The following is a 12650-nucleotide window of genomic DNA, read 5'->3' as shown; positions in this document are numbered from 1 at the left end:
CGATGAACAGGGCAGACAGGGGGAAAGTAATGAAATCGCTCTTCAGCCAAATGCAGAGTGACAACCACCCCTCTATTTCATGGTCCCGAATAGCAGACTCCACAACACCGGACGGTAGCTACGAAACAAAGACCGCATCAAAGTGCCAAAATGCAAGACAGAAAGACAAAAAATATAGTTTCTGTATCAGGCAATACGCCTTTTAACAACATTGACTCAACCATTTTAATCTATACGTTCGCTAAATCACAGACGATTTCAAAGATAATTGTATACGATGTGTTTTATATGTTCTGGAATTGTACATGTATATTGTTTTGAAATTTCAGTCAGCTTTTGGCTGTGAGGCAAATAATTCTGAAAAACTAATTCATTACCACGTGGGTGTTTGCTGCTTTTTGTTCTACAATATTTGAAAAACATTTGTACAATCTAACTAAAATAAGTAACTTTGTGAACAATGTCTAACATCTGTTTGACTTTTAGATATTTTCTGTAAACATTTCTAACATGGAATACATAATTTGTATTAGTGTCTAAACTGTTTCAACCATGGGGCAACATAGATACACCATTGGTTCTAACATGTTCTAACATTCGGTACATGGATCAGTAGGCTGGGAGGATAGCAATCAGCGCATCCCTGCAAAGTATGTCTGGGTGCCATACATAGACGCGTCACCCCCAAGAAGCCACCAGTGCCCAGCTGTGAGACTTAAAAATATACAGAAGCAGACAATACCACCTACTATTATGGGGGAAAACAACCTAAACCTACAATTTAGAAAATGATGCAAATTGTTAGAGCATGCATGTTCTAACAGTGAAAGAAACACAATAGATGTTTGAAAATTGTTTCAAATGAAGATATAGTTGCGCAGTTAATTTCAAAATGTTTCCGACATATACTGAAGCATGTTTAAACTTTAATTTTCAATTGCTTGAACAACTTATAACTGTTGTAATAAAAATACCATCTTATCTGAAATAGTGAAAACGTATCAAAATACTATCTGAAAACCCTCTCGTGACTTGGAATCGACTCTATATGGGGCTATTGCTGTTTTGAGTTATTTTGAGATCTTTGTTTGATATATTACTCCTGAAGTGTTGAGTTGTTTGTTTGATATATTACCCATGAACCCATTACCCATATAATGTTCGATGATTATTAGTTTGTGTATATTACTGTGTTTAAGCTCAATTATTTTCTGTTGCATCCTGCTTTGCTATGATTTTGTAGATGGGTCCCTTGGATATCAGAAATCAGTAACTGAAACTGAAAAGACTACCCTGTAACGTTACTGTCATTAGTACAAAAAATAAATGAAATCATCAAAGGCTGAAGACTCTGGGGCCGCATTTTCTACTACTGTTGTTGAATACCTTTGTGCCAGGGTTCAACAATTTTGATTAATATGTTCATAAGAGAGTGGACAATATTTGACAGAAGAGTGTGTTTGAAGCAGACGTTGAACACCCCCTCCTGTAGTTTAGTAACTGACAGACGACACCTCCCCGCTACTGCTCTGGAGGACATGCCCGCCCTATGGGATGTCGGGCAAACCCACGCGATGAGCAGTTGTTGGGGAGACGTGGTGTGCATGGGAACCGTCTCTGCAGACTACATGCTGCCAGATTGCCGTCACACTGCGTTTGCCCCCTCCCACCACAGTAAAGGATTCTATGAAGGATGTTTGCACCCACATTTCTGCACATGAAGGGGAAAATCATTGCTTATAAGACATTTATTCTAGCGTGTATAAAATTTCAGGTACTTACGTTATTATCCATATCTATAGAGTGTAATTATGATTGTTACAATTTAGACGAGCATATTCAATTCATGCGGAATTTGTTGATGCTAGACAATATTTACCCATACGCGCTTTTTTAGTGGTGCTACGACGAGAATACACCACTGGAGGAGATGGGGATCGATAATTTTTCATTTTCTCGCCAGTGTTGCCTTCAAGCTCCCTGCATATCTCGTTCACCATATTTGTTGGAAGTCTTTATGCTTTCCCTTTACCACTTGACTCGACTGGATGTAAGTTTGAAGCATTAAGCAGACAACACGACGACAGAATTTCACAGATGCAACAGGAATGGTAGGCAGGCACGGAAAATGATGAGGCGGCATTTCGATTGACCTGCCACAGGAGAAACTAGACTCCATCATGATGTATTTCATGCTATGTTGGCTCGCTTGACAGTACATATTACGATTCCTATTTTTACAATGCAATTTCAGAAGGACAAATCTCATAGCGTAGAGGTGATGATAGTACAAAATGTCGGTTGAGCAAAAACATGTATTTCTCTAGTTCTGCTTGTTGATGCAAGTTCCATACCCTAACAATGTCCTTCGCCTTTAACTCTTTAATTCCCAAGACTTAGAACCTAACCCCGAACTACCTTTATGCCTTGTATCGTGATCTGCAACAGATTTTTGTACATTGTTGAATGTTGAGTCTATGTACATATTTCAGATGTATGTGTTCGACTAGCGTTCATAGTAGTGTCTCATTACTTATTCTTCTTACTTATTGGGTATTTGAGCAGTTTTTTTTTTTTTTAAATCAGCACAGATCAAGACTAGAAAGGCTTTGTGTTAGGATGAAACCTCCACACTTGCGCCTCCACACTTAGCCTCCAGGCTAAGGGCATCTGCAAATCTGGTTATCTGTGACAGATTCAAGCAGCACTGGGGTGAGAATTCAGTAACACATATGGGGTGCAAGTCTGCTATTGGAGATGGCGTAGTTTCCATGACGTGAAAATAGTTGTCATATTCTTATACTCCTAGTAAAAGCTTATTTCATCTTTTCAATCAATTAGTCCATCAATCAACCAGTCAATCAATCGAACAGTAAATCAATCAATTCATAAATATGGTCACGTCATGTATCTATCACCCATTGCCATCATAGTGCCAATTCCGAGACCCAAGAAGTCATCGTGGCTCGATGTGCCTTCCAATTCCCAGGACGGTACGAGTTTGTTCGCAGGTGCTGGTCTCCATGCTCAAACCTACTAATCAGAGAGGGCGGACATCAAAATCTGCCTCTCAACATCAAAGGACAAGTCAGGAGCGAGAAGCCATCAGGGGCTCGGCACATATGTATATACATGAGACGCTACACGCAGCAGATTTATTTGCGCCATCAAACCTTGATTCCTTTCCGAGAAAGTACTGAGGGTAAGCTTTAGAGATAAAACGTTTTCTGGATGGAAACTAATGGGGGACCTGTCGGACAGCGCACTGGAATCTGTGGAATGGAAGGGAGAGGCGGCATGTTGTCGTCACGGCCAGATCAACTCAGGGAGTTGTTTGAAAGAAGGGAAATTCTTTTCTATAGCCGCATCAAAAGTTTACAACGATGGCCATGCATCCATACAAATCTAATAAGATACGCACGATGTAATTTGCAAAAACGTATTAAGCACTATAGGAGATGTAAACGATTTTGAAAATGGAAATCAAACGCCTTATACGCAAACCGGCCTACTGCTGCGTTGGGAGAAGATGTTGTCCTGGTGTTTCTGCCAACGATACTTTGACTTTAAATTAGTTGTCTTTGATATCCCGCCGGTCAGGTTTTGTCACCTGACTCAGGCAGCAGGTTGGATAAAATGTGTCTTTTTATAAAATGAAATAAGTGCCTTTTTGCATAGTTCTCACAACTTCTCAGTGCACGTTGCATGAAACTCGGACGAATGCTTAGACACCCCTGTGGTCCATGACTTAAAATCAAACAGGAACAACTCATTTGTCAACTTCCGACATTTAAAACCGTTTTTATCCTGACTTCAAACCAACAAACCAACCAACCAACCAACCCATAATTCACTACTGGTGGTGATCATGAATGCATAAACTCTTTCGTTGAGGCAATGAAAAATCAAGTCTTAAGCTATATACAGTAGATTGGGTTGACTATACCTGTTTGAAATGCACTGTTGCTCGTCCTTCTCATTTTAGAGATTTACTTGGATCAAACTTGATACAATTAATTGTAGTCTGCATTAAAACGAAACATACACAGAGCGCTTCCACACAAAAGCCACAATTAGTAGCAATGTTGTCTCCATGGATAATTGCTAGAAATATGTGTTCATATCATTGTTTTATAGGTTTCCGGCAGAATGATGATGTTAATATTTCTCCAATGACCCAACACGTAGTTAAATTCTAGTGGAAAACGCTCAGGTTTGTTCCGTAGAATATTCCTCCAGGAAAGGATGCCAAACCCGCCGATGTGTGATGTATCGGAGTAACAGGATGTTTGAATGTTGCAGAATTGACTTTGTGAGCGGCTGTGGCCTCAGATGACACCCGTGTATCTTTCCGTTCTGCGTGCATACTAACCCTTCCCTCATCTCGTCTATCTCACATTGATCTAATGCAGACCTCAACAGTGCGGTTATTAGTGCATTCATGCATAGTGAATGGCAACATTGCTCAAAGAAAGCTGTATGTATATATACAAATATAAATAATGCAACAAATCTCATCTGGGTAACATTCTGGAAGGACCTATCCAATGGAAGTTATGGGAATATGCCACAAACGCATGTCTGGGGAAGCAGTAGCCAGAGCTTGTCTTTTCCAGCAGGAATACCTAACAACAAATGTAATGTACTATCCTATACGGGCGCCTGGCTGGAACTGATTACATGTGAAAGCGTACACTGCTTTGTGTTCAAGGGATGTTATCTATGCCGACGCAGTTTGCAGGGGAATAGGGCAATCAGAGATAGCAGACTTCACACAAGGCGGTTAGAGATGCTCTACGCAGTATTGTCACGAAAGTAGTTTAAAAGTACAAACAGACATGCGGACAAGTAAAAATTCTCTCCCTGTCTGAGGGTGAAGTAATAATAGACATCGTCCTGACACTGTCTTACCCCGTAACTGTAGACTAATTATCAGTCCTTTAACGGAACATTGTGTAGATATCGCATATCGTTTTAAGGCCAATTCACTTGTTCGTTGACAGCAACCAATGAAAACATGAATTGATCCATGTGTCCGACATTATCACAATTATAGTAACCTAGTGGGCCATCAGGGTATGCTGTAAACATCTTTAAAGGTTCACAGATAATGTCATTATCAGGTGGCTGTAATTACATACTCAAATTTGCAGCTGCCTGGCCGCTTCTAGGTTTAACCATCCAACATGGAGGACAGTACTTACGTCATAATCACGTGTGTGCAAACACCCTATCGGTAGGTCCATACTAATTCCAAGTAACATTCCATCCGCGATTTCAAGGAAAGAGTGCAAGCAGAACGATTCACCTAACCATGACTCTCATCGCTTAAAGTTTTCGTTCTTCCCGAGTTCACAACGACTCGAATATCAGTTTCCAGTGTGTAAAACAGAGGCATCCGCTGATGGCATATCTGCCTGTCCCAAACTGACACAATCTTTATTGAATAACGTACCCGCATCATGCAGTCTATATTTTCCGGGCGAGCCTGCTTGTACTGTTATGAAGTTACAATTAAAGCACTTGTCATGAGATCACTAAAGATAAACCCACTCTTTTCTCTTTATGTTACAAGACTATTGATAAACAACAAACAGATGAACACATCTTTACAGCCTTAGTTAAGCGGATTCAGATAGAATTTCAAAAAGGGGCTGAACACAAAAAGTATAGATCTCAAGCAGCTAAATTTTTGCATCCAGAAACAAAAGAGGGCCGGAGAAAAAAAGCCTTTTACCTCTGCCTAAATGGATCCCTGACGGCTAGTCGATGGGATTGTACAAATCGATGCCTATGCTAAAAACCAACACCTCTTCTGCATTCCGTTCTTGTCTTGCCCTAAAATGTCACGTACACTATATCGCAAGGCATTCCTGGTTTCTGAAATTCAAATAAGAAACCTTTTGTGCCCACGCGTTTACGAGTAAATGTCACGGCACAGGATGAAAAGAAACTGATCGAAAGTCCCGGTGAGCATATGTACATAAAAATTTTACAGCTTGTTCTTAATACAGGGGGCTGTGCAATGAAAATTGCTAGATTGCTCTTAGTAATTTGGCTTTCAGTGTTAACTGAATTATAGACCGTTATGGAATATTTAACAAAGCTGAGTGATGAATACGTTCTTTCATCTGATCCGACGAGAAGTGGCGACGACAAATGTGTAATGAGCACATTAGTGGGGACGTTTACAACCTCTACACTTCATGGAGGAGATGTTTTCTGCCACGCTTTCACTTCATTGTCGATAGATTTGTGATCACAAGGAAGCAATTTAGATATGAACATTTATTTTTGTCAGGATCATACATGCACGTACATTTGGTCACCGAGAAATTACGGCCACATTGTATTGAAGGTCCTGCAATTTATAAATAATGAAGATGTGGAAATCGCCAAGGAAGGAGAGGAGCCAACGGGGCCACATTTGGCAAACAGGGGGTCAACACCGCTTCGATTTTCTGACTTCTAGAGCGGGTTTCTGTCTGAATTTGTGGCCAATCTGCCCGCTGGATTGAGGATTATGACCACTCGATAAAGTGCGCGGACGCGAGCGTGCACGGAAGAATGAGCATTAGCTCATCAGAGATGGACAAGTACCCAGCCCCGGCAGTACAGCCGGGAGGGAGGCAACATTGCCGGAATCCCAATGCAAGTTTTACTGGCGCCCCGGGCCTGAGTGTGCAGATAATTGTATCATCGCTGGCAGCTGAGAAAAGATGCCTATCCTGTACTTAAGTGATATTTCTAATTTAAAAAGTTAGACTTTACGGAGGATTATCACCTTAGGGAACACGTCGATAGCGTAATAGCCTTTTTGATGCTAGGAGCTCATTTTAGTGCTTTAGAACGTGGAATAATATAAAATACCTTAGAATATTGATGTAAGAATTCCATTTCACAGAACGTAGTAATATTTCTTAATGCTGGTAACTCCTTTTAGTGCTTTAGATACAACGCGGAATAAAAACTCTTAAAATATCGATGTAAAAATTCTATTGCAGCAGAATTGATGTGTTGTGTGTTGTGGATCACAGTGAAAAATCAGAAAGACACACTTTTGTCAGGTGAACAAAAAGTAATGTTCCGCTACGTTAAATTGGAAATGCGTTGATTTTTCATAGAACCATTCAAGTCTATCCGTTTTATTATTCAGCGCCTAGAACATCATCACACCATTTGCACACCTGCTCAGATAAATCAATTAAGCGAGACGCAACTGGATTTACCTGTAGGAGATAAAGTGGTCCATATATCCACGCCAAGTTAAATTAGCGTGCTTTAGTTGATATGTGTACGGATCTGTCATGTCCCGGGTGTTATTAGTACTACACAGAGGTCGTTTTATATGTTTCATTCAGATGATAAAAATAACTCTGATCAAGACTTGGCGTGCATTGACACCTTTACCTGGATTCGCGCCTCTTTTCTGTAAGGAAGATATTGTGGAGCTCTGCCAACGCTCGTGATTATATCACGGACGGGTGAATTCTTCTTCGTGGTCATCAAGAAGAAAAAAAGAAGACTTGGTCTGATGTACCGTTTGTGAAGTAACGGTTCAAAGGACTAGCGTTTTCCCCTGTGCACTGCGCGCTGGATTTGACTTGCCGAGTATGTACAGCATCTTGGATGTTTGGCTGGGAGTCGACATTTCTGGCTCAGTGAAGCAGACAGCTTCTGTATGCAAGTCCTGTCTTCCCCAAGAATCATTCTCTCCGCAGTCTTAGGGGCCTCGCATTGGGGCATTTCCGCACTCGAGTCGTGTTGTACATACATACATACAGGGTTAGGGAGGAAAATGTGAGATTATAGCGCTGCAGTGACGGAAACTAGACGAGAAAGTCTCTCCTTGTTTCCGCCACCGCAGCTGAATAAAGGTCGACAACAGTATCTCACCCATGTCGCCCATCCATGTTATGGCGTGTACGCAATATGGCTTTCGACAGAATAGGATGCTTCTTTGAGTGATTGATAAAACGTTAACGTTGAGCCAACCGGCCTACTTCCCAAATCGACTTGGCATGCACGTACTGCGATGTATTCGCACATTCACAAGTTGATCTTTGCAGTTTTAGCAGAATGTAAATGCTTGTGCGGAAGTTGTCATAGGGGGGGGGATAATACATACTTCTACATGTCCATAATTGGAAACCAGTAAAGATCAATTGAGATTGATGATACAGCAGGACAACGAAATGAAAGGGAAGATTACGTTAAACAGCTTTGTCCTGAAACAGGTCAGTATGAAAATGGTTTGCCACCAATCATAAAATGACATAGTCGCTGTAGTAAAAGTTGAAGATGCACAACTCTGGTTGCCACTTTGAAGTACTAGGTGCTTACTAAATCTTCTAAGGGATTCCTTATTCCTAGCTGTATTGCTTAGAGCGGGGCACGCCTCTTAGTATCTTGATAAGCAATCTATGTACTGATGTATCCTGCCATGCATGAACATTATCGTTAGTGACAAATGTTCTATTATAGAACACTGATGAGGTTCTTCTCCATAGCTAACAGCTAGGGGTGTTATTGGTTCAATAATGATCCAGAATATAAAGATATATTATGTATACCTTTACCTAGAAGATTTTCGGTACACTATGCTAGCCTGGTCCAATGATAACAATTAGAGTCACCTCTATCCCAAAGTACTTTTCATTTACTATGCCAGGGTTCCTGCCTACCCTGGCATCTCCTATTTCAATGCACAAACTTTATCTGCACCCTTCAAAACCTGTCACCAAAAGATTGGACAACCAAACCTGATCTAGATGTCTAGCGGTTCGGGAATCCTCGGCTTTGTCCGGCCAAACTCTCGTTCCTCCAACAGCTGCATATAACCATGGGCACGAGATCATCCCAGCAGGGTGGCCTCGGGAGACTTGGCTATATCCGGGTTATTTTGGCAGTACAAACGATTGAAGTTTGACACTATTACTGTCACAGGTAGGGTGATCAAAATCACTCCGCTGAGAGAACAAATTCCCGCCATAACTTTTCCTAGCCACGTGACCGGTAGCATGTCTCCATATCCTAGCGTAGTCATGGTAACTAAAATGAACCAGAATCCTTCGGGGATGCTTTTGAAGTCTGTCACAGGTGCTTTCATGAGTTTCTCCGCATAGAACATGAATGTCGAGAACATAACCACGGCGAGCATGAAGGACAAGAGGAGAAACCCTAGCTCGTCTACGCAACTTTTTATAGTCTGAGCCAAAATCCGTAGTCCCTGTGACGGTCTGCTTATTTTGAAGACCCGAAAAACGCGTAAGATTCTTAGTGTGACAAAGAGCGAGTCAAAGCCACCGTGCTCCGTTTTGGAAGACATTAAAAACAACCCGATGTAGTAGGGTAAGATTGCCACCAAGTCTACCAGTCCCATCGGACTCCTGACGAATCGGACCCTGTCTGGAGTCGAGTATAGTCTCGTCACGTACTCCACTGTAAACATCACCACGCACACTGTGTCGATGGTAAAGAAAACCTTCGGGTACCTATCTGCACAATGGAGGATCTTTGTGGTCCCAGGCAGGGCCCCACATTGAATCGTTTCTGCTATGTTGGCCAGAACTGACACTGCTATAAAGAATCCTGTGGTATAGTAACACAGGGGGGCCAAGGGGTGGCCCGACTCGTTCGAACCGTCTAGAATGCTCCACATCTTCTGCCGCAAGGTTGTGGCTTTAGTGGGCACGTTAAGTACGGGCAACAGAAGCTCCTGTAACTGTTCATGTCTTTGCTTCTTGTGCTCACTGTAGTCTTCGTAGCAGCATTCACTGATGGAAAATTCAGAAAGACCGAAGAAATTCAGTTCCGCGTCGTATGCATCTATGCACTCGCACTTAGGGTAGTGTAGCTGACCAGTCCGGTAATAATTCAAAATATACCTGAAAATCTCAGGGTCCCTGTTAAAGTGGTATTCCTTGGTGTCATCGTCGAAGTAAGCTTCTTTCTCCGTGCTTCCCAGAAAAGTGTCCGGTAATTTGTCCAGCGTGCTCTTCCATGTCTCGAAGCGGCGACCGCTCACATTAAAGACAAGTCGGACATCTCCAAGTAACCTGGGTTTTATCCTCGGTGGGGGAGCGATGCTCCGCTGAGGACTGGGCTGGGTCTTCTCCCCTAGGTCCGGGCCAAACTTGCTGAATTTCCGAAGGAAAGCGCTCAAGCTGGGACTTTTCTGTTCCTGTTCGTCAGGACTGGGCTTGGAGCTCAGCTTGGCGAGAAGGAAGGCACGACGAGGGTTGTTTTCTCGTGTTAGCGAGATGGGTCTAGGAGAGGCAAGAGCATCAGCCATGCTGTTACCGTCGCCATTATCCCCACGTCCTACGTCAGCTCGGAGGGGGGGCGCCAGGGATGTGGCCAGCGCATCCAATGTCACCACATCGCGTTCAGCCCAGGCGGAAGCACAGCTTAACAATGCAACTATTTCACTTCTGATCAATGCAACATAATTAGGTCAAGACCTCCAACGATTTTCCCTCCACTGTGTTGGAGTCAGTAGCGTCTTGAAGGAAGCGGCGCAGCCCCAATATCAGGCTCCAGCTACCCGCTGGTTCCTCAGCCGTAATTAATGTCCGCTATATCGGCAATATTGACTCTTGCTCCCCAACTTACCAACAGCCAGCTTACTTGGAGACAGGAGTGTCATAGCCCGGCAAGGCTTACCGAAGAAGATCCTTCCTCCATCACTGTCGTATAGCCGCACGGGCTGCTACATGGGTGCGCCGGCTTCCAACCACTTTCCTCGTCATTACAAATTGTAATGACTCCTGTGCAGATCGCTCATATTGACTTTTTTGGCCTGTCGCTTTCCACAGGCGCCAGGAGCCGCGTCTGCGGAGGAAAAATCCATCTGACAAAATATTTTATATCATTCAGTTGAATATTGCATTTCCCGTGTCTGACGCTGGTTCATGACATTATCCACTCTTCTGTGCTGGATCAACAAATCATGTGCACATTGTGCTGAAACTACATCACTTTCAACTGTGTTGTGTCAAGTTGCTACCTATGCAACCTTTGTCCAATTTATGATGTAGGATGTATTTCAGTCTGTATGTGCAGATGGACAATCTAGAAATGTGAACATTTCATTCTTGGTAATTGATTGTTTGATGGTTTGCATTGTACTTTTCCTGTCTCTCCTCATACGCGCGCAAGCGAATACATACACACATGTGGCCAAACGTGCGTGAGCACGCGCACACACACACACACACACACATGTACGCACACACAAACGCGCATACACACGCACACATGCGCACACACACACACACACACACACACGTGCACACACACACACACACACACACACACACACACTCATGCACAGACACGCACACACACACACACACACACACAGTGGCAGGCACAGGCGGTGAACCCATGGTGAAAGATAAAATGGTAAAACAAATTTCCTCTCTGAAGCAATAATGGATTGTCCCAACTTAACGAATCGTCAGCTGGTAAACAGCCACATTTAGTACATGGTGGATTACGGGGATCCCAGCTATTTCCTACAAATTACGCAGAAAGAAACGAATGTCAGCACACCCCAACTGTTGCCAAGGGAACAATGACAATTAGATGCTCTCAAGTTGACGTCAACAGAGCTCCTGCATGCACCAATAACAGCCGGGACCATCCAGTAATAACCGTTAGGTGAATGGTAACTCATACTGCACAGTACTCGTATACCTCACACTCTTACACATGTCTTACACATGCACTGAGGAAAATGACAGTAGGCCATAGCTGTAATATTTCACAAGGCACAAAATAACGTTGGCAAAGAAAGAGATATATGCCGAGAGTTGAACCACATTGCCCCTTTTGTAGTTCTACTGTTTGCCCAGATTTGACAGACAGAAAAAAACATAAGCACACAGCACCGAGCAGCCATCATGTCTGGACGGTAATGTCACTGAGTAATTCAACTATGCGCCAGGCAACATTTCAGTGGTCATATCAGCACTAGCGTTGGTCTGAAATATTTATGTGCATTTCAACAGTTTGGACGCCTTGTTGTCCAGTAATGCTCTTCATCTCTATATATATTCCAAGCATGTCCAACAGAAACGACTGGCTTACGATTCAACTCGCCACACTTAGGGGTCTGTTTTCTATTCACGTACTGGTATGCAGAGACGCTGGGATTCTTTAAAAGAATGTCTCCCGTTGAACTCAGGAGGCCCTGCGGTAAAAAGGACGTCTTAGTCTAAAGTGCGCAACAGAAGCTTATCGGCGCTAACAATGATTGCGCGTCGTGCTCGAACATGGACCGTTGTTGAATAATTCAGGACATTCCGGGCAAACCTGTTTAGCGTTGGTTAGGAGGGCGGGAGATGTTGTGCGGTAATGATTCCAGGCAACACGTGATGGAGGGTTACGGGTACAGGGTTTCTAAGTTAATGGAACGTAGCACAGAAATAACGACATGTCAATCACGCCGCACATAGGGAATTTTGAAATAGGCTGCAGGACAACATTGTACGCGCATGGTTTGGGGAAGGCGCTTCAAGACATGTCAAAACCGCCTTGGTTTGGGGTTGGTCTATGTATCTTATAGCTATTGGAAAATTAAAAAAAAACATTCGTCTTTCTACTGACTATTGTACAAAAACATGAAGAACAACGCTGATTGAAAC

General features: G+C 42.9%; 1 protein-coding gene across 1 annotated transcript; it reads right to left on the bottom strand.

Annotated features, from left to right (window-relative positions):
* Positions 1-8854: 8854 nt before the first annotated feature.
* Positions 8855-10294, bottom strand: LOC118408964 (potassium voltage-gated channel protein Shal-like). The gene has a single exon (XM_035809835.1). It carries the CDS (start codon positions 10292-10294, stop codon positions 8855-8857), a length of 1440 nt encoding a protein of 479 aa, XP_035665728.1.
* Between the last annotated feature and the right edge of the window lie 2356 nt (positions 10295-12650).

This window comes from Branchiostoma floridae, chromosome 2 (assembly GCF_000003815.2).
Source record: "Branchiostoma floridae strain S238N-H82 chromosome 2, Bfl_VNyyK, whole genome shotgun sequence".
Classification (NCBI taxonomy): Eukaryota; Metazoa; Chordata; class Leptocardii; order Amphioxiformes; family Branchiostomatidae; genus Branchiostoma; species Branchiostoma floridae.
Note: the sequence above shows the minus strand (reverse complement) of the source record. Positions and strands in the feature narration are given on the sequence as shown.

What these genes read in the sequence shown, in the direction of transcription:
- LOC118408964 (XM_035809835.1), bottom strand. Translation starts at nt 10,294, where the DNA reads ATGGCTGATGCTCTTGCCTCTCCTAGACCCATCTCGCTAACACGAGAA.